Source organism: Alexandromys fortis, unplaced genomic scaffold (genome assembly GCF_014885135.2).
Source record: "Alexandromys fortis isolate MF-2015 unplaced genomic scaffold, M_Fortis_MF-2015_v1.1 scaffold_42, whole genome shotgun sequence".
Taxonomy (NCBI): domain Eukaryota; kingdom Metazoa; phylum Chordata; class Mammalia; order Rodentia; family Cricetidae; genus Alexandromys; species Alexandromys fortis.
This window is the reverse complement of record NW_026067934.1, coordinates 325,696-352,017: the sequence shown is the minus strand read 5'-3', so window position 1 is coordinate 352,017 and position 26,322 is coordinate 325,696. Positions and strand designations below refer to the sequence as shown.

General features: G+C 46.6%; 1 protein-coding gene and 1 long non-coding RNA gene across 3 annotated transcripts; one reads left to right on the top strand and one right to left on the bottom strand.

Moving 5' to 3' along the window:
• Positions 1-6,149: 6,149 nt before the first annotated feature.
• Positions 6,150-18,168, bottom strand: LOC126504115 (cytochrome P450 4F1). The gene is made up of 12 exons (XM_050146154.1): positions 17,784-18,168; positions 15,181-15,325; positions 12,473-12,526; positions 12,257-12,384; positions 11,961-12,082; positions 10,265-10,535; positions 9,026-9,092; positions 8,704-8,833; positions 7,533-7,666; positions 7,397-7,461; positions 7,158-7,240; positions 6,150-6,793 (listed from the first exon to the last, which is right to left on the bottom strand). The coding sequence occupies exons 1-12, from the start codon at positions 17,979-17,981 to the stop codon at positions 6,616-6,618; spliced, it is 1,575 nt and encodes a 524-aa protein (XP_050002111.1). The 5' UTR covers positions 17,982-18,168; the 3' UTR covers positions 6,150-6,615.
• Positions 18,169-18,442: 274 nt separating this feature from the next.
• LOC126504116 (uncharacterized) lies at positions 18,443-24,906 on the top strand. Of its 2 annotated transcripts, none has more exons than XR_007592506.1 (2): positions 18,443-19,053; positions 21,510-24,906. It is a non-coding gene; the product is annotated as an uncharacterized lncRNA (long non-coding RNA). The 2 variants fall into 2 exon arrangements; XR_007592505.1 differs by having other exon boundaries at positions 21,405-24,906.
• Positions 24,907-26,322: the final 1,416 nt, after the last annotated feature.

Sequence of the window (26,322 nt, the reverse complement as noted above, 5' to 3'; positions counted from 1 at the left end):
TCAGGTGTCCTGAATTCGATTCCCAGGAACCACATGGTGACTCACAACTGTCCCAGAAGGATCTGATGTTCTCTTCTGGCATAAAGGCATAAATGCAAACTGAGCATTCATAAATAAATAAATAAATAAATAAATAAATAAATGCTTTAAAGAATATAGAACCTATACAAATGGTCCGGCAGTAAGACTAAATATCCTCTCACTCAACTGCTCTAAAAGTCTTCCCTATCCTCTCAGTAAAAGCAGTGAGTTCTTTGCTCTGGCAGTCAGCTCGGACCCCACGGCAGTATGTTTAGTAAATTGTCTAATATTCTACTTTTATCTTTGTTAGGTTCAAATCATCTTCCCAAAATGTCAGTGGTGGTGACAATTTCCTAAATAGAAAGACTTTGGCTGAATAAACAGGAGTTTTATTGGGTAAACTAGGCTTGCTTCTATTTACCAGAGGAACAGATCTCCTAAGGCAGGATTCTGTTTGTCAGGAACATCTCTTAATCCATCCTGAAGATCAACTACCTTGGGTAGGATCATCTAGATCCCAGTCAATCCTAACAACTTAGACCCCCACCTGTTGACTGTCTAATATCCGCTTTCTCTCACTCCATTTTGAATGTGTCTTCCCATCTTCCCCTAACCCTGTGAGACAGTCTTGGAAGTGGGAGCACCAATAAAGCTTTCGTTCTACCCATGGAGTGTTTTCACTGCACCCAGACTTGCAATCTTTTTACTAAATTCAAAACAGTCTGCATTGTTCCTAGATTGTCAGTATTGTCCACCACTGGTCAAATAAAAGGTGCCAGCATTAAAAAATGAATCCAGAGAGAAAAGAAGGAAATACCTGATGTCATCTAGATAAGTAGGCTGTTAAAAAGAAAGGAACCCCCCCCACACACACACAAAAGGTCCTCCTCCCAAACTGAAGGAACATATTAACACTGAGATGAAGCCCTAGGGAGGATCACCCGTGAATGACCAAAAGCAAGGATGGGATTCTGGGCTGGAGAGATGGCTCAGTGGTTAAGAGTACTGGCTGCTCTTCCGGAGGTCTGAGTTCAATTCCCAGCAACCACATGGTGGCTCACAACCACCTGTAATGAGATCTGGTGCTCTCTTCTGGCATGTGGGCATACATGGAGACAGAATGTTGTATACATAAAAAATAAACAAATCTTTAAAAAAAAAAAGGATGGGATTCTAAAAGCCTGCAACCCACTCACGTCCCCTGTACCAGAGGTGGATCTCTGATTCTCCAAGCCTACATAACTTGGAAGGTCAAAGGGACCTTCTCATTGTAAGAAAAGTCACCAAACCCGGTGTGGCAGTTCACACTGTTAATCCCAGCACTCAGGAGGCAGAGACAGGTGGATCTCTGAGTTCGAGACCAGGCTGGTCTACAGAGCAAGTTCTAGGACAGTCAGAGCTACACAGAGAAATCCTGTCTTGAAAACAACAACAACAAACAACAACAAAATAAAACAAACAAAAGAGAAAAAAAGAAAAAGTCAGTAGAGAGAGGAAAAAAAAGAAATATTATACTCAGTTCAACCTCAAATCAAAAAGAGCAGACTTTTATAAGTCTGAGAGTGGCAGCCCAAATTAGTATCTCACAGTTCAGGAGAGTGAGCTTAGCTGGGCCTGAGATCAGTGTAAGTGATAGAGAGCAGAGAGGGGGAGGGCCTGGCTTCACCTGACATAGAAACTACTCCTTATTTCAACTGCAAAGTAAGAGATAAGTATGTGTGGGGGGTTGACTCTCTGGGCTTCAGGGCATGTAATAGGTGTTATTCTTTTTTAAAGATGGTTAATGGGGTAAGGCCAGTCCCACAAGGAGGGCAGCCAGTCCCACGAGAGGCCTCAGCAGAGCAGTAGTGGGACCATGGTGGATGAGAGACAGACAGATACGCCATGCAGAGAGAGTTTGGGTATAGAGTTTATTTAGTGGGTTATGGAGGGGAAACGAAAGGGGAGAAAGGGAAAGAGGAGAGACAGACAGACAGACAGACAGACAGACAGACAGACAGAGGAGAAAGGTGGAGGGAGAGAGACAGTAGTTACCTCTTCAAAAGAGGGACTGAAAGAGAGAGAGAGCTCAGGTTGGAGGAGGCAGGAGATCTGCTTGCCTTGGTGGAAAGGGGTGGGGTTGGGGAGTAGGCAGGGCTTGTCTCTTAAAGGGACTGGGTACCCGAGTGACAGACCAAGCCAGCAGATCATAACAATAGGGGTTAGCTGCTAGTTGCTTTGCAGGAACTCCATGGGCAGCACATTTCTTGACAACTTGGGCCTGTCAAGTGGCCCTGGTTTGGGGTAAGGGTTTCCTTTGAACATTTTCACCTAACCTTGGGAATACAGAAACCCTTTTTCCACAAGACTCACAATGTTGAAGGCTTTCCCTAAGCTGGGCCTTCACAGAAACTGTGCATTTCAAATTAAAACATCACCCAGAAAATGCCACCTCCCCAGTAACCACCCCTTCAGTCACATCTGCACCAGTTTCCTGTGTCCCTGCTTCCCTTTCCTGTTCTACACAAAAATACTTGCATAGGGACAAAAAGGTCAACAATAAAAAAGGCCAAACTAAGAAGCAAAATTTTCTTCTTAACAGCAGACAAGCCTTGAGGGATAACTTATATTAACAATTAGTGCCTAACTCCTGAGAACTTCACCTCAGTTTGAACACTGAAAGACACCAGTCTCTCCACAGGTGTGAAGATTGAGTGTACATAGTGTAATGGTCTGTTCTGTCTCTTTAAGAGACAAGCCCCACCCACTCCCCCGTCTGCTGAGGCAAGCAGATCTTCCTCCCTGCTTACAGCCCAAGATTCTCCCTTTTCTATCTTCCTCTGGAAGAGGCAGCTTCCATCTCTCCCTTCTCTCTCTTTCTCTCTCTCTCTTCTTCTTCTTCCTCTTCCTCTTCCTCTTCCTCTTCCTCTTCCTCTTCCTCTTCCTCTTCTTCTTCTTCTTCTTCTTCTTCTTCTTCTTCTTCTTCTTCCTCCTCCTCCTCCTCCTCCTCCTCCTCCTCCTCCTCCTCCTCCTCCTCCTCCTCCTCCTCCTCCTCTTCTTCTTCTTCTTCTTCTTCTTCTTCTTCTTCTTCTTCTTCTTCTTCTTCTTCTTCTCTCCTTTTCTCCCTCTTCCCTTTCATAACCCACTGAATAAATATCCAGTCTCACTCTGCATGGTGTGCCTATCCATGTCTCTGTCTCTCGCCCGCTGCCATGTGTCTCTCTGCCCCAGACCAGCTGCCTTCAGAGACCTGCTGCGTGGTCTCGTAGCATGCCCATCTGTCTGTCTCTCCTCATGGCCTGTTGCAGCCACTCTGGGAACTGTGCTGTCCCTGCATTGAACAGGCTGCTCTTGGGACCCTCTACCAGCTGCCTGCTGCCACCACTTGTGGACCTACAGTGTTTCTGCTGCTGCAGCCGCTGGGATCCTGCAGCATTTTTTATTTAATCCATTACACATAGTACAGAGGCTTTGCGTTTTTTGGGGTGGAAAGGCATGGTGTGGAAGATTACATTTGCAGGTCAGTTCCCCTCACCTCTCAAAGTGATAGATGCCAACAGGGAGAGGGAGTACAGAAACTTCCTCAGGTGTTATCAGTCACCTTTCCCGTTCAGAGTTTCTCAGTTCACCGCGGCTTTTAAGTCTTTTTTTTTTTTTCGAGGGGGTGGGGGCATGATGGTGATTGAAATGGTCTCTCTCTACAGTCCTGGCTGTCTGGAACTCACTACACAGACCAGACTGGTCTTGAACTCACAGAGATCTACCTGTTTCTGTGAGTGCAAGAGCCCTTACTGTGCTGCCCGAAGGCCATTCTTACTCAAACCACCTCACCCTGCTTATCCTCTCTCTATTCTTCTTCCAGTCTGTGTGGAGTTTCGGAGCTTGCCTGCCTGGCAGTTCTGCTAAACTTCAGTCAAATTATCCTCCACCTCAATTTGCATGCTTTCTTTATATTCTTTTATCAATGAAACCTAGAGCCCAGAGAGAGGAGCCTAGTTAGTTCTCAGTGAGGGACTAAAATCTCTCTGAGATCACAAACTAAAATGAAGTCTTCCCCCTTACTTGGCTTTTATCATCTGTCTGGTCATGGGGCTGCCTTGAACAGCCCTATATATATTTGTGTCTAGACACTTGTTTTCACTGTGCTGTGTACACAACCAGTAGACCTTCAAGGATAAAATGGAAATTCCGTTTCACTCTCCTTGATCTGACGAACTGTTTTTCATAGCAGCTGCAACAATCTACATTCCTTTTGGAAAGCTATAGGTTCCCAATTACACCACATCCACCCCAACCAACACTTGTCGCTTCTGCTTTCTGGATGCTAACCTTCCTGGCAGTGTAAATTGACTTTGTGTTTTTCTCTACATTATATGATCTTCTCTACATTCTCACAATTATTGACGGCATTGAATATCTTTCCAGGTACTCTGTAGCCAATGAAATAACATCTTAGAATAGGACATTGTATTGTATGTATGTATTGCATTGTAATTGTATGTATGTCATGTTATTAGAGGCAAATAAAAATACACACAACAAATATGATTATAGGACCTGGAGAGATGGCTCAGCAGCTAAGAACATTGGATGCTCTTCCAAGGACCCAGGTTCAATTCCCGGTACCCATACCCAATTCCAGTACACCTGACAGTCACTTCTGGCTTCTGTGGACACTGCAGAGATGTGGTGTACAGACATACATGCAGGCAAAACATCCATATGATACAATAACAAGAAATTAATTTAAAATACTGTTATAAATAAATACTAAAGATGTGTCTGAGAAAATATTAATAATGATTACCTAGTATATTAGATTCGTGTGTGATATATTTCTGTTCTGCATCTTCCTTCTTTGATGGGAGTGTATTTCAATAACAAAATATTTGAAGTGAAAATCTTAGAGGCAAAAATCAGAGCTATGACTCTCAGAAGAGAAAAAATATACTTTTCTTCATCTCTTTTTGAGGTTAGAAGTTGGACCCCACCAGGTAGTCAGGATGGGGTTCCTAACCCTGTAGACTTCCCCTCAATGACAACCTGTTGCCTATCATAGTTGGTTCTTTTAAAAACCACAGAGATGCTGGGCATGGTGGTACCATTCCTTTAATTCCAGCTCTCAGGAGGTAGAGGCAGAAGAAGGCAGATCTCTGAGTTCAAGACCAGCCTGGCTTACAGAACGAGGGCTGTTACACAGAGAAACCCTGTCTCAAAAAATCAAATAACAACAACACACAGACAAAAACCAACAATGACTACAACAAAAAAAGAAAAGCAGTTCGTGTGTGTGTCCCCTAGGGTCTCCTACCCTCTAAATGGACAGTGGAACGCATGCTAATCGGCAGCTCTTGGCGACATCCCCTGAAGTCACTCTCACACTGCAGTTCGGTTGAAAACCCTAAGCAGGATCCAGACAGCTGCAACTTCCTCTCCTTACAGATTTCAGTCGTGGAACTCAAGATAAACCAACTGAGCCTTGTCCTCTGCTCACTGTTGATGGTTCCTCTCCTTTGCAGCAACCCCAAGCCCATTGGGAATCTCTTCAACAGACTCCTTTGCACCCGAGGAGACTATCTGTATCACATTTAAAAGTTGTATTTACGCCGGGCAGTGGTGGTGTAACTCCCTCTGTAGACTGGGCTGGTCTCGAACTCACAGTGATCCTCCTGCCTCTGCCTCCCAAGTGCTGGGATTAAAGGCGTGTGTCACCATGACTTGACCTGCATCTCACTTTTTATTTTTTCTCTGTGTTGTTTTGTTTTCAATACAGGGGCATTGGAATGAAGAGATGGAACACGGCTCCCCACACGCTCAGCAAGGGCTTCATCATTAAGATAGTCACATTATGAGGGGTGTTTCCAGATACAGCCCTTGTCCATAGGGCTAAAGGAGTGGTTTTCAACACCCCAGTACCCATCCCCTCAACCCTTAGCTCTCTTTCATACTGGGGAAAAAACCTGAAGACATGACTACATAACACCCCGGAAGAGCCTAACATGGTGACCCATAGATTGATTTGTACTGCCAGTTTGCAAGGCTGAGACAGAGCTTACTTTAAGATCATGAGTTTGGGACCGCTCGTGGTGACATAACTTTAAAAAAAAAAAAAAAACCCTAACATACGAAAAAAAAAGACAATTAAAAAATTCCAGGCTTTAGGTTTACTAAGCACAGTAATTTAGTGCCTCCTCCCCTCCCTTTCCCCCTCTAAGAAAAATAATTAAATAATTCCGAGGTGAGAGAAGACGGGTCTATCGAGTGGTTAGAATGGAGGTCAATGTAGTGGAAATGGAGCTGAAATAAAGGATTTGCCGTGAGAAACAGAGCTCAGACTTGCCCTTCATCCTGGACCCTCTCTTGCACAGACCTACCTTCCCTTGGCTTTCTATGTCTATAGAGTAGTTCAGCTTGGCTGGAGGAGAATACACCTTCACTATAAAGACCTCTTGTTAATTAGAGGAAGTCAAGGGTACCAGCCGGCCTCCCTCAATCCACACGCAGGAACCATACATAGCATCCCCCTTCTGGCATTTGGCAAGGTTCAGATATGGGTGACAGCTCTGATTATTCTGGGCTCCACAGAGGTAGTTGGGTGGGTGGGGTGGCCCCAGGTCACTGTGTGCCCGTGCTCAATGGTTCCACCCGCAGCCACAGCCCGCCCTCCGCGCGCAGGATCAGCTCCGGTTGCCTGCGCGGCTCCTTGTCGTCTGGCAGGAGGCGGAAGCGCAGCAGTGTGAGCGCCAGCGCCACCTTCATCTCGCTCATGGCAAAAGTCTGTCCTATGCAGTTCCTGCGGGAGAGCGGGGTAGGGACTCTGACTACACTGGGACCCAACCAGGTACCGTAGAACCCAATCTGACCGGTCCCTACCAAGCCTGATCAGCCAGAGGTGCAGGAGGAACCGTGACGCGCCTGGGACAGCACTTGGACATCTGTAGCCCCAAAGCTCTTGCAGCCTCTGCGCCCAATTCAGACGAGAGCAGGGCTCTGAGCACAGAGCAGCAGCCCTTCACCCCTCAACCCCTACGCTCCAGACCTTTGTGAATAAGTTCAGTAGAGAGCAAGAAGGAGACCCAGAACCCGACCATCTCAATTCCCCCCATTCCTACTGTCAGCCCCAGACCCCACTCCGTTAACCCAAGCCTCTGCCTCACCTGGACCCTGCTGAGAAGGGAATAAATGCCAGCGGTGATCTGTCTTTCATGTTTTCAGGATCAAAGCGGAAGGGGTTATAGACCTGCAGAAGACATTGAGCCAAGGTGGATGAGTAACCTCTCAGTATAAACAGGGACAGAGCCCTGAGTGTTCTGAGGAAGGTGAGGTCTGATTTCTTAGGTCGAAGCCCTGTCCCCTCCCCATTATATATGAGACTAGGTAGTAAGACAGGCGGCACCTCAGGGTCCGGCCACACAGATGGGTTGTGATGAATCCCAAAGATGCTGATGAGGCAGGTGACACCTGAGGGAGAAGAGAGAGTTGTAAAGACTGTGCCACCTATCCAGAACCCTCCTTCCCTGTTCCATGGGCACCTTTAGGGATGATCCGGCCATCTGGGAGCGCAATGTCCTGGGTGCAGCGTCGAGAGACGACAGGGACCGGAGGATGCAGCCGCAGACTCTCCTTGATGCACATGGTCAGGAAGGGCAGCTGGTTCAGGTCGTCCCTAAAGAAACACTTTGAACTATTACTCAAGGAGCAAGAGAGAGGCTGGAAACCCATGCGGATCAATGAAATATTTTCTCACTGTGCTCAAATAAGTCCAAGGTGAACCAAATATGTGGTGACTGGAACAACAGAGAATTAGGAAGTATTCTAAATTAGGACCAATCTCCTGCCGAATTGCAACCTTCAGACCAGTCCTTGGCCTTCTCCCTTCCTGGTTCCTGGAACCAAAATGGAGCTGAACACAAAACATAGAAGGGTTTCCTTAGGGAAGACTGGATGGATGGATGGATGGATGGATGGATGGATGGATGGATGGATGACTCAGGGGCAGCACATAGATTGCCATTTTATTTTAGTTTAGTTTATTGAGACAGAGGCTCTCCACATAGCCTTGGCTATCTTGGAACTTGCTATGTAGACTAGGCTGACCAGGGACTCAGAGGGCCTCTTGAGTGCTAGGGTTAAAGCTGTGTTCCCTACTGTACCTGGTTATTTTATTTGTAAGTGGTGTGTGTGTGTGTGTGTGTGTGTGTGTGTGTGTGTGTGTGCAGGTCAGGGCTCCAGATCCAGGAGAACTGAGTTCCTGGTGGCTGTGAGCTACCAGATGTGGATGCTGGAAAGTTCTCTGAGCCGAGCCATCTCTCTAGCTCCAGGACACTTTAATGCCCAAATGTCATCTAGAAGCCTCTGAACACAGAACTAAAGAAAGGTCTAGGGTACAGGAGAAGAATAAACAGTCGTGGAAGAAAGCATCAGTTGGAGAGAAAAGAGACTAGGACAAGTACTTTCACTGAACTCATGGAAAATGTTGCCATTTTTTCCTTATACTTATCTCTGCTCTCCCAGCAACACAAGTTTTTCTGCTCCAAAGTCAAAAGTCTTTTCTTGTTAGCCAGGCTTTATACCAGGTCTATCCTCTGGTCCTACATTCTGTGTCCATGACAAATATAAGCGAGTCATCCAAAAGAGGGACTCTTTCTTACTTGAGGAGGAGAGCCGAGGAGAGAGGAATGAGCCAGGAAGACCTACACTCACCATTCAATCTCCTCGGGTTCTCGGCCCCTCAGCAGCTCCTGCACCTCCTGCCGGCAGCGCTCCTGGTATTCTGGGTGCCTCGCTAGGTTATACAGGATCCAAGAGAGTCCACTGGCCGTGGTGTCATGACCTGATAGAACAGACAGACAGGCGTGGATCTCTGCACTGCTTCAGCACTACTGGGTGGACAGCACCCAGGTAAAGAAGCCCAGGGATGGGAAGGGGAAAGAAGGGTAGAATGGAAGGATTCCAGGTCCTTCCTTACCAGTCTCAAGATGAAGAAACCCCTGTCTGCTCCCTAGTCCCACAATAGGACCCTCACCCTCAAACATGAAGGTGTCAGCCTCTGCTCTGATGTCCTCATCTGACAGCTGCTTTCCATCTTCATCCTGGAGACAAGACATAAAAATGTCACCAATGTAGTGGCATTTCATTTGTATTTTAATAAATAAAGTTTGCCTGAAGATCAGAAAAGTAAAACAGCCACACTGGCTAGCCTCACAGCCCAGGCAGCAATGACACACACACTTTAATCCTAGTAGCCACAATGACACACACCATTAATCCCAGTAGCCATGCTAGTTTGCCATAGAAACTAGGTGATAGTGGTGCATACCTTTAATCCCAGAACTAGAGAGGATTATAAAATGGGAGGAGATAGCTCTCAGGCTCAGTCTCATTCTGAGATTCCTAGAGGCAGGATCACCATTTCAGACAGAGGTAGAAATAAGAGTCAGTGACTGTTTTACTTTTCTGACCTTCAGAATTTTTGTCTCTGAGTTTCTATTAATTGTGCTACACACCATGTTTCTGCTCGATGAGGAATGGACAACAACTTGATATGAAGGCGAGTAACGCAACTCGCCTTGGAAATTAGAAGTAAAGCTTTACTCCGAAGACTTTTACTCATATTCAAAAGAGCTCGATCCAAGGATTCTTATCTTACCCATTAAAACATACTTTGCAAATCTATGCATTTTGTCCTGCAGAGAACCCATTCAACTCCAGAAGGAAGTTTTCTCTCTCCTTCCTCCCTCCCTCCCTCTTGGCTCACTATTTACCATCTTGAGGGGAACTGGGCTCAGGAGTACCTGTTATTCTACATGAACCACAGATGATAATGCACAGCCCTTTCTCTGCAGTGTAAACCTTGCTGCACATACAGGTAAATACTTCATCCCCTGGAAAGGTGGGAAAAACCATTGCTAACGCCTATTCTGGTTGTGCCTGTTGCCGTGACTAATTAAGGGCTGCTGTGATCATTGATTTGGTGCAGTTGCCTCTGTGTGTGTGTGTGTGTGTGTGTGTGTGTGTGTGTGTGTGTGCAGATATAAATGTCATACGGTGATGTACTGAACTGTAAAAAGCTCAGGCTCTTCAAAGTTTCATCTTGGCAGTCTCATGAAGCCTGCTTTCCAGGATCATCTCTAAAACCTGCCTATGCAGGCCATGACTTTCCCAACCCCACACACCCTGTACCCACAGTGCCCCCTGCATTAAGTTCAGGTTATTCGACTTAACATTTGGCATCAATATCCATCCTGCTTCTTGAGAAGCCCACCTTGATCAGCAGCAGCACATCAATGAAGTCCAAAGTCTTGGACTCAGCTTTGGACTTAAGGAAGTCATCCAAACCCTGACTGGGGAGGGTGTGGCGCCGTTTCTGGATGACAGCATCAGTGAATTCGTGCACCAAGTTGCAGGCCTTATGGAAGCGCATCCCATCGCGGGTGAGACGGTACAGCAGGTCCACGTACATCAGAGGCTGCTGTTGCCTTTTGGCCACTAGAGCACTGAGCTCCAAGATGGCAGCAATATACTCACTGGGCTTCCTGCAGGATTCAGGCAAAGGAGACAGCAATTTAAAATACTTGAATCTTGTGCGTCTTACCAGCAGCCAGGAGCCACTGTGAATGGAGTAGCCAGGAACAGTTGGCCACTGAGGTAGAGTGAAATCAGCCCTGAGATTCAACTCTCAATGAATTCGTCATATGTCTATGAGCTGCCTCCACACCCTGTGCCCCCAAACCACAGTGCAGACAGCTCTCAGTACTGACTTCATGAAGAGACTAGATAAATCAACCATGGAAGCACCAACATTAATAGGTGAGCTGAACCCTGGGTCATATTGGAAAAGAATGAGGTCCAAGCTTAAGGAAGGAGGTATCGTCAGCTCTGCTGTAACTTAGAATTATCTCCCTGAGGTATATGTGTGTGTGTATTCTTAAGCTCATGCATATATTATATATTTATTTATTCATATATATATGTACTTAAAACTCACATATTTATTTAAATATTTATTTATTATTTATTTATTTCATTGGGCATGATGGCACAAGCCTTTAATCCCAGCACCCTGGAGGTAGAGGCAGGTAGATTTTGAGGCCAGCCTAGTCTACATAATGAGTTTCTGGACAGCTGAAACTCATAAAATGAGAACTTGTCTCAAAAATTTATTTATTTATTTTATTTTATGTGTTTTGCCTGATGTCTATATGGACCCTGGTGCCCTTGAAGAGTAGAAGAGTGTGTTGGGTCACCTGGACCCGTAGTTACAGATAGTTGTAAACTTCCTCATGGGTGCTAGGAATCAAACCCAGGTCCCCTGCAAGAGCCTTCTCTCCAAGGCCCCTATAGAACATTCAAGGCCATAGAACTTCAAGATGTGGCATCTAGGGAGGAATTAGGGCATTAAGTATGCTCTCAATGTGGATAGTCTATCAGTCTGCCTCTTTGTCTGTCTGTCTGTTTCTGGATGCCATGGGGCATCAGACTCTTTTAACCGGTGCTTCTGGCTGTGGTATGCTATTATACCGGCTCAAATGCAATGGAGCCGATGGACCATTGACTAAGGCTTCTGAAACCCTGAGCCAGAATAAGCCTCATTTCAAGCTCTCTCGAGTCCTTTGCCACATTTTTGGAAATAGGACTAACACAAGCACTGACACCTTCATCGTCTCCCAGGGACCAGAGGCTAAAGTACACCTTTCCTGGTCTTACACTGGTCTTACAATCTAGCCACTGCTAAGCTCTTGAGTTTCACTTCCAAGGTGCCTCCCACTTCCTACCCCACAAGTTCTGCTTGTCCCCATCTTTGCGGCTTTATTGAAACAATCGCACTTCCTGGAAGGAAGGATCGCTTTCTCCTTTCCCAGGTCTTTCAGTGTTAGTTCTGAAACATTTTTGGAAGGCCACTCTGATTCCCTGACCAGTCCTCCCTCCTTTGGGTTATGAGGCCCAGAACACAGACTCACTCCTGACAGTGGCTGTTAAAGCTGAAGACACATTTCTGCAGACTGTCCAGAGTCATGAGGCTGACATGCTCAAACATGTCCAGACGGGTGTTGCCTTTGGAGATCAAATGCTGCCACTTGGCCTGGACAGAAAGACAGAGGACTGGAATCAGACCTTGACTCCTTGAGACCCTGCCTAATCTCAAGTTGTGACCCAGAACCAGCCTCCTTATCTTAGGTTCCAGCCACACAGATACAGGAATAGCCATGGTTTGGGAAAGAGGAGAATGTTATGAAGCTGGGTTCCAGGGACTCACATGCATGATGTTGGTGCTGTCATTGAAAATCTTTACATAGGGCTTCAGGATGTTGAAATGAAAGGCAGGGGTCAGCATACGACGGTGGCGGCTCCACTTGTCACCAGCACTCACCAAGAGCCCATCCCCTGAAGGAGCGGCCATAGTGTTAGGCAAGACTTAGCACCTTTCCCTGACTCCCAAGGATCCCTTTGTCCCTCGTCTGCAGATACTCACCAAGCCAAGGCTTCAGAAAGCTGTAGAGTACCACATCCTTGAGGGCAACTGCAGCTAACATGAACAAAGACAGTCGGGGGTCATGGAGTGAGTAAAGGCAGACCACGGATGACCGGTTATGATCCTTTCCAGGAGTCTGCCCTTACCCTCCAAAGTCCACATGCCATGAAAAGACCCAAGGACAGAGGAAGCAAAATGAAGTTGAAAGTAAGAGAAGACTGGACCAGGCAGCAGTAGTAGCAGCAGGGAAGTCAAAGGTACAACTTGACATGCTACATTATGCTGCAGTACTGCTTCCCACGGCTTCTGCATAGTCTAACATGTCTGCCATACCTGATCCCATTCCAACACTCTGTGACATTTATGGGAACCTATGTCCTTGCCATCTAGGCACCCTAGGTAGCTGACATCTCCTGAACAGATATGGAACACATCACATTGACACAAAAGGGTTAACATGACATGGCACGGCCTTAGCACATGTAACCACCTTGGCAGCATGATGCCTCAGGCTATATAACATGGACCAGAGACTATCTGACAGACCTCTGTGTATACCTCAGACAAGCTGCTGACAAGATCTGAGAATGATTATGTATGGTGTTTTGAATGGGAATGTCTCCCAGAGGCCAATGTACGTGATTACTTGTTCCCCAGCTAGTGGCACTGTTTCGGGAGGTTTAGCAGGTGTTGCTTTGCTGGATGAAATACCTCAGTTGCGTCGGGGTTTTAAGAGTCCATAGACTCTAGCTACTTTTAGGTTTCTCCTTCTTCTTTGAGTTTAAGGTAGAGTATGTGATCTCTTGGTTTCCTGCTCTTGTCACCGTGCCTCCGTCACCATTATAAACTCTCCCTCCGAAGCCATAATCTAAAATAAACTCTGCACTCTGTGAGTTCCCTTGTTCATGGTGTTTTACCACATCAACAGAAAAATAACTAAGAAATTGTGGCTCTTGTAATCTCCAGCACTCAAGAGGTTAAAGCAAGAAAATCCAGAGTATGAAGCTAACCTGAACTGAACAGCAAAACCAGCGAAACACTGTCTTCAAAACAGCAAAAGCTCAATTAATAAACCAGGTGTGACCCAGGTTATGACCCACTGATCTCACCTAGAGATTCTTAAAAATTTACCTTGGATACAAGCCAGATAAAGCATCTATCATTTCTCAGAAGGACTCTGGGTCCCAGACATAAGCAACACAATCAGACATGAGACAGGGCATGTCCAGGTTAGAAAGATGAAGGGACATCATTTTCATAGCCCAGCCTGTCCGCCTGATACAAATTACATTATCAGCTAGAGACCTCAGTTGTGGACAAGCTGGATCCAGCAGCCCAGTGCCCACCTGGAGTAAAGAGCATGGGCTTCGTGAAAGTGGGTGGTCTGGACTGGGGAGGTGACTCGGTGGATAAAAGCACTTGTCGTACAAGTCTGAGGACCAGAGCATGAATCCTCCGAACCAGATGAGACAACACATGCCTGCAATCGCGGTGTTATCATGGTAAGATAGGAGTCAGATACAAGAGGGTTGTCCACCTGCCCCTGAAGTTTGAGGTCTATCCAAGTGGTGTGTATATACAGGAGCAGACAATGAGGGACAAGCAAGATGCAAGGCAAGGGTCAACACCCAAGGTGCCCTCTAACCTCCACACATGTGCCACGGCAAATGCATGCCTGTACGTGCACACACAAACATGCCCTCCCATGAATATTTTAAAAAGTAAAGTGGGGTGGTCGATTCAGGTGCTCAAGTTCCAGGGAATAATTGAAAGAAGTTGGCAGCCAGAGGGTGTCAGGCTCATGCCTGGCAAGGGACAGAGCTGTGGTGCTGCTTCTCTTTCCCTTCTCAGCCTGGTCTGTCCCCAGATGGGAAGACGAGAATGCAGGAGAAAGGGGCTAGGCTGTGACGGGTGTCTTGCGGGGCGATTTCTGGACCCTGACAAGACACCAGTCGACATAAGGCAATCAACCAGCTGGGCAGGGTGGAAAGATCAACTCAGCAGAGTTGGATGGTATTGAAATAATAGCCTCTTTGCTCTCTGCTCTGAACCTGGGGAGGTTCTTTTCTGGTTCTGGGCCTTGGTCTCAGATATTTCTGATGCCTTTGGGGACACCTGGACTTGCCTTCAATATTCTTACTCATGCCCACAGACATGGCTTGAACAACTCCTTTCCCAGGAAGCTTTTGCACATATTCTAGCAGAGACCACACCCTTCCACTTAGCTATCAAGGCCCCACTCCCTCTGACAACACAAGGTTAGGGTTGTTCCTGTCAAGTGCTTTTCTTTTTTGGGAGGGGAGTTCAACACAGGGCTTCTTTATAGCTTTGGAGCCTGTCCTGGCACTCTGTAGACCAGGCTGGCTTCGAACTCACAGAGATCTGCCTGCCTCTTCCTCCTGAGTGCAGGGATTAAAGGCGTGCACCACCACCACCGCCTGGCATCTCATCAAGTTCTATCTCAAGAATTGACTTCCTCTAGGATAGGATCTTAGAAGGAAGACACCTGGGAACCTGGAACATCCCAGAACACCAAGCTCTAGGTAGGTGCAGAAAGGACAGTCGTGTGGGAGCTGGTAAAACTACGAAGAGGGCAGAGAGGCTGATGGGAGAAAGGAGGGACTGGACCACTATAGGAGCCATGCTGAAATATGTGGTTAGGAACTGGAAGCCCTCCGATTCCCACCACCGCCAGCTCCCCTGGGTACCTGAGGCATTGAGGATAGAGCGGACGATGTCAGTGTGGCACAGAGTGATAGTGGGGAACATTGGACCGATCCACAGCATGAAGCCCTGAGGGTAGGTGGCTATCAGCTGAGTCAATGTCTTCATGCCCTGCTCTGTAGGAGTTATCTGCAAGCAACACAAACACAATCATCTCCCGAGGTGGTTTATCTCAGGGATCGAGTTGGCTGGGTTGAGAGATGCCTAGGTAGGGATGCTCATGACCTCTGGGTGCATCTGTGATGGTGTTTCAAAAAGAACTATTCTTTGCATTGGTAGGCAGTGTGGACAACACCATCCAACCCAGAGAAGGGGAAAATTTGATCCCTTTTCCAAAGCTGGTACATCCATCTTCTCCTGGCATCAGATATCAAAATTCAGGTCCTTGAGGTGATGTTGAGCTCTGGTGTCATAAGTCTTTCTCTGTCCCACCTGCCAGCTTCCAAATCATGACACAAAGACTTATTATTAATTATGAAAGTTAAGCCAATAGCCCAGGCTTGTTTCTTACTAGCTCTTATAACTTAAATCAACCCATTTCTATTATTTACTTTCTGTTTTGTGACTTTATGGCCTCGTCTCCATAGTGCCCACCTTCTTGCTGTGTCCTTTCACGTCTCTGCCTTCTTCCCAGGGTCTTCTCTGCCCCCCAAATCCTGCCTAGGTATTGGCCATTCAGTTATTTATTTATTTATTTATTTATTTATTTATTGTTTTTAAAGACAGGTTTCTTCTGTGTTGCAGCTCTGGCTGTCCTGGAACTCGCTCTATAGACCTATCTGGCCTCGAGCTCTCAGAGATCCACCTGTCTTTGCCTCCCAAGTGCTGAGATTAAAGGCATGCACCATCACTGCTCAGCAGCCATTCAGCTTTTTATTAAACCAATCTGGGTGACACATCTTCACAGTGTACAAAAAGATTACTGTACAACTCTCGAGTATTTACACCTGAGCCCCTTCACACCCCTGGGTTTTCACATTGTTGTTCCAAGACTGAGTTGTCATAGCCTGGATTCCTATTTGCAGATGGCATAGTGAGGTATTCCTCCATCTCCACAAAGACATAAACCAATTCCCCTAATGCAATGGACCTCCTCTCTTCTACCCTGCTTTACATATATGTATACATATGTATGTGTGTACACATGACTGCAGATGCATGATCCTGTGTCAAAGATAGACTGCACAGGTGAATTTATCTCTTATGGCTGCAATGAAGTTAAAGAAGCTCTGTTGCTTACTATTTTTCTTATACTTTTCTATGTTTAGATACATTCAGATACATAAATACCATGATATAACAAATTGCCTACAATGTTAAGGAAAGCACCATGATGTACAAATTTGTACAACAATTGGTACCAGATAGCCTAGGTGCACAGAAAACCACACATAGCAGGTTTGTGTTAGTAGGCTCTGATGTCAGCATAATGACAATACCAGTTTTGGACAAATTTCTCAGAATGTCCCCATCACTCCTTGATGTATCATTCTCTCTCTCTCTCTCTCTCTCTCTCTCTCTCTCTCTCTCTCTCCGTGTGTGTGTGTGTGTGTGTGTGTGTGTGTGTGTGTACTACTTGTCCCCCTTCTTCAGAAAACCATAACTAAGTCACTTTTGCAGGAGCATCAGCCGGCGCCTTCTGCAGCCTCTGAAAGTGACACAGCTTCCGTCATAAGTGAACCTGTGTCTCGATTTTGAAGTGATGAAGGAAACCATTGTCTCTGTTTTGTTCTTCCCAGGAACATGCCCAAGGCCCAAGTATACATTTCAGGCCCAGTGGACAAGTTAGGTTGTGTGCCTATGACCTTTTATGCCCTGGCTGGGCCAAAACATCTCCAGTTCTTCCCCTGGAGAAAGGGCCACACACCAGGGACCTCCAGCCTTGCCAGGTTCCGGGGGAGTAGAATTGATAGCAACTGCCACCCACCAGCACCCACTGGTTGACCACCAGTCTCAGAGCACCTGGAACCTATGTGCACAGCCCACACTGGGCCATTTGCAAGCCAAACTACGGCAGCTAAGCCACCTAAATGGGAGAGCAGATCGAACTCAAAGTTCAAAGTGTGGGGTCAAGGAAGGTTCATGGAGGATGAGTGGACAGATTTTATCCAGGTAACACAACAACAGGTAACACTGGTCTATCTTATAGAAGAACATGATAAGGAGGAAATGGCCCAGGAAGGGAGGTGGGGAGTCAGCCTGCACTCTGCTATAGCCCAGCTGTGCCCCACCTGTGCAGTTAGGGAGAGAGATCAAAGATCCATACTACAGAACTGTAGGACAGAGATGGGCTCACACAAAGGAACTGCCACAGTCCCCCAGGAGACCTCAACTCTAACAAGCAGACACTGAGGAAAGGTCATGGGTCTTCACTCTGTAGATCCCATCCTGAGAACTTCTCAGTATCCCTCAGTGTGAGGAAGACAGTTGGAAATGCCACAGCAGACTGGAGTGGGAGCCCAGAGAGATGAGAAGGGAAGGCATATCAAAGATCATCAGCTAACCCACTCCATCAGTCTGAGCCCCAATGTCTGGCCCCTTAAAAGACTATCCACTCTGACATTCCCCATCCTGATGCCACACTTACCATGCCCACATGGCCCAGAAGCCAGTTCTGTTTGGGAGGCTGAGGGAAACAACGAAGGCGATGATAGCTCCCATACACAGCATAGATTCGGGTCAGAATTCGGGCCAGGAGCCAGAGGACACCAATGGGCAGCAGGAGATGCCATGGGGAGGCCCACTCAGGCCCCAGTGCCAGCCAGGACAGGCTCAGCTGTGACATCCTGCTGGGTGGATCAACAGCACAGTGAAGAACAGTGAGGTCCAGGAAAGAGGCAGGAGTCTCCAGAGACACTGGACAGAGGACAAAGCAGGGAGGAGGAGGAGTAAGATCCAGGGGAGTGCAGGGGAAGGGGCAATAAGAGTGGAGAAGATGAGGAAGGGAAGGAGGAGCACGATGTTGGGGGGGGGCAGGGCTAGCAAAACATAGGGAGGAGAGAGATTGATCAGGACTTAAGACCTCCCTAAATTATGCAAAACTAACCAGGGGTTTGGTTATTCAGAAGCTACCATGCCCAAGGCCAGCTGGCTCCCTGTGGCATTTGTGTGTGGCCAGCTGGCTTTCTGCCCTGCCCTGCCCTGCCCTGCCCTTGGGTTGTACGTTCCCTACTCCAGATTAGGTCCCTACAATGTCACCGCCCCCCAGCCTGACACTTCCTCTCAGGAACAGCAATCTACCATACCTTTCCACTCCTCTTCTGGGACTCCTTTCTCCCTGGCTTCTGGAGGCTGGGAGGCTGGGCCATTCTAAACCAGCCAATCCCTGTCAAGCCTGGATGCCTCCTCCCTGCCTGGGAAAGTGGCCAAGATGGGGGTAGAATTAGCTTGGTGCAGGGACGAATCATCATAGACCGGCAAAACATGACTCTTAGGACTATTGCGGGACAAGGTTGATGCTGAGTTACGTATTCCCAGCGTTCCAGCTCCTCTGTGGATGTGGTACACTAAGTAAAAGGGTGAATTTGGGAATCCACAATCAGAATCTGACCAGCCTGGTCCCCATCATCTCCTGAGCTTCTGCCCAAAGGACTGTGAGGATAGCAGGCACTGTTTTCCAGTGAGAAGGCTGTGGGACTGAAGAGTCTGCCCACCAGTTGCTCAGCCTGGTGGAGCGCAAGTCCTGTCTTCACAGCAGAAACAAGACTTTCTGGCGCACAAAGAAATCCCAATTGGGGTTTCTGAGTCCAAAGCTAGGGATCAAGAATACAGCTGAGACTGGGGTGGTTAGAGCTGGGCAGTATGGTGTTCCTTGTGGAGTGAAGGAGAGCTTGAGCAGATATGAGATCCAGGGAAAGGTAAGTGTGAATTCACACGCGTGAATGCCAGCAGAAGCCAGAAGAAGGCATCTGTTCCCCTATAGCTTGAGTTACAGGTGGTGGTAAGACACCTGACATGGGTGCTTGGCGCTGGCCCTCTGGGAGAGCAGGAAACATTCTTAACTCCTGAGTCATCTCTCTGGTTCCCTTTGTTTGTCTTTCTTTCTTTTCTTCCTTCCTTCCTTCCTTCCTTCCTTCTTTTCCCCCCTCCCTTTCTCCCTTCCTCCCTCTTTCTTTCTTTCTTTCTTTCTTTCTTTCTTTTTTTCTTTTCTTTCTTTCTTTTTCTTCCTCCCTCCTTTCCCCTCCACCCCTTCCTTCCCTTCTCCCTTTTTCTTTCTTTCTGATCTTTTGGAGACAGTTTCTCTTGTGTAGTCTTGTTCTATAGACTTGTTCTATAGACCAGGCTAGCCTTGAACCCAAAGAGATCCACCTGCCTTTGCTTCCTGAGTGATGGGGTTACAAGATATGCACTCCCGAACCCAGACCAACTTCTTCTGTTTCTAAATTGGAGCCCAAATAACACTTTAGCTATATCCACTCTCCTGTACGATCATAACTTGTGTATCTTGTTATTTTGAGGCAGTGTTTTATTTTATGTAGCTAAAGATGATTAATGCTTCTAAACCTCCTAATCCAGCCCTGATGCCATAATTACAGGTGTGCGCCAGAGTGCTTAGTTTTTGCAGAATTAGAGACCAAACCCAGGGCCCTCTTTTTTTTTTAAATTTATTTTTATTTTATATTTATTAGTGTTTTGCATGCAGGTAAGTCTGTGTGAGGAGGTCAGAAACTCTGGAACTGGAGTTACAGACAAGTGTGAGCTGCTATGCATGTGCTGGGAACTGCACCCCAGTCCTCTGGAAGAGCAGCCAGTGCTCTTAACCATGCTGCTATCTCTGTAGTACCCTCCCTCCGGGCCTCTCCTATGTTAGATAAGCACTCTACACACTGGGCCACAGTCCAGGCTTCTAATTTATATTTAAAAAAAAAAAAGCTCAGGAGAGAAACAAGGACTTAAAGGGACAGTGGACAGGAGCAGTTACCACTTAGGCTTTAGAGACAGAGCAGAGAGGAGGAGGGCTACTCACAGAAATGCATGGGAAGGGGTAAGAGGGGAGGAGATGATAGTGAAGAAAAGGAAGAGGAAGAGAGGGAAATCAGACTGTGACACCATAGGAAAGACAGACGAATTCAGACCTAACTGAATGGGCATGACTCGTGACTCAGTTGCCTGGCGATCCCCATCTCCTGGACCACCTGCTCCCTGCAGCTGTGTTCACTCTACCCTGAGAGGATCCTATAGACCCACCAGCAGTAGCTTGGTAAAGATGTCCCTGACTTCTGACCTGGAGGGGTTTATGAGGGGCTGGCTAGGTTGGACTGGACCAGCCAATCACTGCCAGCCCTAACTGCTTGCTCCTGGCCTGGGAAGGTGGCCAAGATATGGGGGAAGGGCTGGCCTTGTTTAAAGGTAAGGCAATTGGGGTTGTAAAGCACTTGATCCTTAGAACCTGGACACTCCCTTCTGGGATGAAGGACATGAATGGAGGTGTAGGCAATGGTGATTGAGAGTTACCATGTGCCCAACACCCATGACCTTATAAGGACAGGACATATTAGGCAAAAGAATAGAATTTCAGAGGCCCAGAGGACCAGGATCAGGTAATCCCGGTGCCAGAGCAGCTTGCAAGATGGAAGGATCTGTGCATCATTTCTTGGCGTGTCACTAAGGTTCTGTGATGCTTTTGCCTGACAGCCTCACAGCCTGGGAAAATTCACGTTCTTCCTCCAAGGCTTGGAGTCTAAGAAGATCAGGGCCCAGGTGAAAAGGGTCAGGAATAAAAAATCCAGCCCTGCTGGAGATTACCCAGGTCAGATTGCAAAGATAATGAGCCCAGCTGCCAAACATGGCTGGGGCTGGGCTGAGCTGCAGGGCAAGGGGTAGAGGGACATGTGGAGTGGAACTAAAAAGGCTTCTGAAAAGATGGGCATCCATGAGGAGAGGGCAGAAAGGGGACACTGAGTCCTCTTTCTACATCTGACTGTGGGGATGGCCAGCTCTCCTGACTGCAGATCTCACAGCTGGGGAGGCACCTGTCCACGGAGTGTCTATGAGGAGGAGAAAGGAGGGCCAAGAAGAGGGAGTGAAGGAAGAGCCTGGTGATTCCTACAGGAGCTGCTGTGGGCAAGTCCTATGTGCAGAAAGTGGAGCGTGTAGGGAAATGTCTTAGTTAGGGTTTCTATTGCTGCGACAAAATACTATGACCAAAAAGCAAGTTGGGGAAAAAAGCATTTATTTGGTTTACACTTCCACATTGCTTTTATTGAAGGAAGCCAGGACAGGAACTCAAACAGGGCAGGATCCCGGAGACGGGAGCTGCTGAGAGGCCTCAGAGACGTGCTGCTTACTGGCTTGCTTCCCTTGGTTTGCTCAGCCTGCTCTCTTATAGAACCCAGGACCATCAGCCCAGGGATGGCACCACCCACAATGGACTGGGCCCCCCTCACTGATCACCAGTTGAGAAAATGCCTTACAGCTGGCTCTCATGGAGGCATTTCCTTGACCGAGGCTCCTTCCTCTCTGATGATTTTAGCTTGTCTCAAGTTGACACACATGAACCAACCACTACAGGAAAGTACTACATTATGCAGCATCTTCTCCATAAAATGTGCTTACTGTACACTGGACGACCGTGGTGCATTCCTCTGGACAGGCTTATGAGGCTACTTTCTGGAAAGATGAACTGGAGAGGAAGATCCTCCCCTAGAAGGCAGCACTTTCTGACTGCAGCCCCGATATAAAGAGACCTGAAGGAAAACAAGCAGTGTTGCCTTTTCCTGCCCGCCTTCATGCCTTGTTGGCGAGTGGATCCACTCGGAATCTGCTGCTGTTTGTGGACACTGGAATCTATATTCGCCATTCTTCCAGTATGTACTGAAGACCGATGGTTCTTCAGGTACCCGCCAGGTTTTGAACTGCTGAGGCATCCAGCTTCACGGACTGAGCAAGTACAAGGTTCTCAACGTCACCATACAGATTCAGGCAGAATTGTGGAAGACATGCTGCACCCCTTAGTAACGTGTTCTCATTGTATTGGCTGTTCCTCTAAAGGACTGTGATGACCATGATAGTATAAAGTGTGTCTGTCCATTCTTGCATTCAGGCAACCTCAAGGGGTAAGTTTTCCACCGTGCACTCCTCAGCAGTCTGGACCAGAGTCCTGATGTCACGGGGGTGGGGGGTGGGGGGACGCAAGTGATGGCATCCAGAGGAGAAAAGAATATTTATTTAATAGAAGAACTAACAAGCCCCTGCCCAGATCACACGATCCCCCCTGAACCACCCTGGACTTTGTCCAGACTTACTCTGTGATTGGTTCCAGAGAGCAAATGCTCAAAGAGTCAGACTCCTAGCAGGGCGGCTACCAGAGAGGGTATGTGGGTAGAGTCAGGGTTTCTGACGCTGTAGGATGTTAGGAACGGCCTCACCTCCCTCTACCTGCTCATCGTCATCTCAATTCAGTCAGCAAGAGCATCAGGAGGCTGCCTCTAGAGCCCTCAGAAGGGTGGTTTGTGCGCCTTCCCCAAATCCCCACCGCAGTCAGGGAACCCATCTCTTTCGTGCCTGCTGTTCTCAAACTGTCCTACAGAGGGAGCATTCTCCAAGATCAGGAGACAAACAGGACCCACACTAACCCTGCGGAGTCTTCTAAGATTTACATAGGCATCTGTAGGAGTTCAGGGATCGGCAAACCCCGGTCCCCCAACTCTTCATGAGCATTGCGATGCTAGGCAGAATCTTCAAAGCCTGTTCAGAGCCGGAAATGAAATGTAGCAATTACTCTAAGAAACAGTTTGCTCCACCATAAAGCAAAGAATGAAGTATTTCCTGGTGAAAAGAACCATTTTTTAAAACTGATGGGCACCATAAAAAATGCACTCGGTTGTTCAAAATATGTGCAAGACATCTATAATGAAAACCTCAAGGCACTGGTGCGAGAAATTCAAGGAGAACCAAATAAATGGAAAGACATACAATGTTCATGGATAGGATAACTCAACAATGTTAAAATGCTGATTCTCTTCAAATTGACCTATTGATTTAAAGAAATCTTAAAATCCAGGAAGCATTCTTTGTAGAGGTAGACACTTCCATTTTGAAATTAATTAATTTTGAGACTGGGTCTCACCATGTAGGTCAAAGTGTCCTGAAACTCCCTATATCCACCTGCCTCTGCCTTCTGGGTGCTAGGATTAAAGGTGTGCACTACCGTGTTCAGTTGATTATGACATTTATGTGAAAACTCAAAGGGCACAGAATTGCCAAAATTTATTTGAAAATAAAAGTAACACACTATACAGTTATGAGAATCATGGGGCTGGAGAGACAGCTCAGATGTTAAGAGCACTTGCTGATATGGAAGAGAATCAGGGTTCTGTCCTCAGGACCACAAGGCAGCTTACAACTGTCTGTAACTCTAGATCTGGGGGGGGGGTCACAATGCCCAATTCTGGATTCTGTTGGCACCTATGCTTCTGCATTCAGTGTACTCAAGCACATAAAATAAAAATAAATATTTTTCCTTTGAGACAGGATATCTCTCTCCAGTCCTGGCTGTCCTGGAACTTGCTGTGTAGACTAGCCTTGAATTCACAAGATCCACTTGCCTCAGTTTCCTGGGTGCTGAGATAAAGGCTTGCACCACTACACCCGTCATAAATAACAGGCAGCCTTGAAAACATACACACAAGGAACTATCCAGACTTAGCAGGATATACTTAGGAATATATATGTACATACATATATGCATATAGTAGCAATTAATGAAAAAGAGCTCATGAATTTGAAGGAGGGTGGGGAAGGATGTACGGGAGAGTTTGGAAGGAGAAAAGGGAAAGGAGAAGTGCTATAACTACATTATAATCTCAAAATAAATGAATAAATAAATAAATATTATGGGAATACTGAGTATGGTGGCCAAAAGCTAGCAGTTGCAGTCACTTGAAACAGTCCACCCCAGTGACTACCCAAATACAAAGTTTCTATTATTCTCCCAGACAAAGGGCACACAGCAACATTCCCAAGGGAATTTTACCCAGAGTTCACCAATTCCCTTGATTTGCTCAAAGTCTAAGATCTTTCTTGTTGTGCGATGCCCCCTCAGGTTCAGATGTGGGGTGAGTGTGGTCTGAAAGGTATAAAGTCAAAGGTAATTATCACTTTGATACACCAAAGAGTAGAGTCACCAATGTAGTAAGACCATTTAAAATTTCATTTGCGGGATTGTGGGGCGAGTCAGTAGGGAAGGCAGTCTGTTCCAAACCTGCTGGCCTGCATCAGTTCAGGGTTCTAGGCAGTGACTCGGATTCCCTTAAGCTGTTCTCTGACCTCCACATATGCATGGTGGCATGTGCACGCCCCCATGAAAATGTACTTTAACATAAAGCAATAATGGCGGTGCGTGGAGGCACGTAACTTAATCCCAGCACCAAGGAAGCAAACACTGGTGAATTCTGTGAGTTTGAAGCTAGCCTGGTCTCCCTAGCAAGTACCAGGTGAGCCAGGGTTCCACAGTGAGGCTCTGTCTCAAATAATTGTAAACAAATAACCTCGTGCAAGACTTGTTTCCGTTCATGGTAAGTTATTTCAGTTATTTTTCTAGCTGTTTGTAACTCTCAAACGTGAATACCTTTCCAATTCTTTAAGTGAATACATGACATGAAAAGGTAATAAAATACAGAGGTCAGCTGGGAGTGTAGCTCAATAGGGGAGAATGTGTTAGGCTCTGGGCCCAACCCCATCACTGACCCCCTAAACAACAAAACACAAACAAACAAACAAAAAAAAAACAAAGACAATCTAGAAAAGGGCAGAAACCTAAAATTAAATGGACTTGAAATAGAATTTTGCTCTAAAGCCATTTCTCACATTAGAAAAGAAAAAAAAGAAAGCTATCTATCATCTATCTATCTATCTATCTATCTATCATCTATCTATTATCTACCTATCTATCATCTATCTATTATCTATCTATCATCTATCTATCTATCTATCATCTATCTATCATCTATCTATCTATCTATCTATCTATCTATCTATCTATCTATCTATCTATCATCTAGCTAGCTAGCTAGCTACTTTGTTTTTTGGCATAGGGTTTCTCTGTGTAACAGCCTGGCTGTCCTGGAACTTGCTCTGTAGACCAGGCCTACCTCTGCTTCCCAAGTGCTGGGATTAAAGGTGTGTGCAACCACTGTGTGGTAAAACTATTTATTTTCAATAACTTTTTTTTTTGAGGCAGTGCTTGTGTATCCCAGGCTGGCTTGGAACTTGCTGTGCAGCCAAGGATGGCCTTGAATTTCTGACCTTTACCTCCAGCTACCAAGTACTAAATTTTAGTCTTGTAACACGATTATGGGATGCTGGGTTTGGTACCCAGGACTTCCTGCACGCTAGGCAACCATCCTACCAATAGACCTGAGCCCGGCTTTGAGACAGTATTTCACTGTGTAGCCCAGGCTGACTTCAATCATTGGTCTCTAATGATCCTTTCCTTCAGCCTCCTGAGTAGGGGAAGGATAGGCATGTGCCACCATGCCCAGCTGAAATTCAATTATTTTTTTAAACTAAGCATGCCTAGAGCAAAAGCCAAGACTTAATTTTTTTCTAAGACTTAATTTATTTATTACGTACACAAGGTTCTGTTTCCATGTTTACTTGCGCACCAGAAGAGCGCATCAGATCTCATTATAGATGGTTGTGAGCCACCATGTATGTAGTTGCTGGGAATTGAACTCAGGACCCCTGGAAGAACCACCAGTGCTCTTAACCTCTGAACTCTAGCCCCTGAACTTCAGTTTTAATGGTCTTGTGACGGGAAAAGAGAAGTCAAAGCCGGGAAATGATTCTATAAGGTAAGCTTGTCAGAGCCTCCTGCAAACAGTGAGAGAGAGACTCGCTATTTCAGCAAGGTTGCCGAAAAGACAAAAGAAAGCGGGGTAGCCTGTCAGTATGATTTTGTTTAAATTTTAGCTGCTTTAGCTATCACAGGCCCTGGAAATTATTTAACACCATCCTCCAGTGTTCCAAGCTTGAGGAGCAATCGTCTTCAGATTCTACAACTCTCCCTTATCAAGTCAGGTCTCGGGTAGCGATCCACTTCTGTAAGTGCAGCATCCAGAAGACAGAGCAGCAGGAGGATCGCGCTAAGTCTGACGAAAGAGGATGAACAGGTGGAAACGTACTTG

Coding starts and splice junctions, on each gene's coding strand:
- LOC126504115 (XM_050146154.1), bottom strand. CDS start 17,981: ATGTCACAGCTGAGCCTGTCCTGGCTGGCACTGGGGCCTGAGTGGGCC. Junction 10,536..11,960: donor TTTAACAGCCACTGTCAGGA/GTGAGTCTGTGT, acceptor TGAATCCTGCAG/GAAGCCCAGTGAGTATATTG. Junction 8,834..9,025: donor TGACACCTTCATGTTTGAGG/GTGAGGGTCCTA, acceptor CTGTTCTATCAG/GTCATGACACCACGGCCAGT.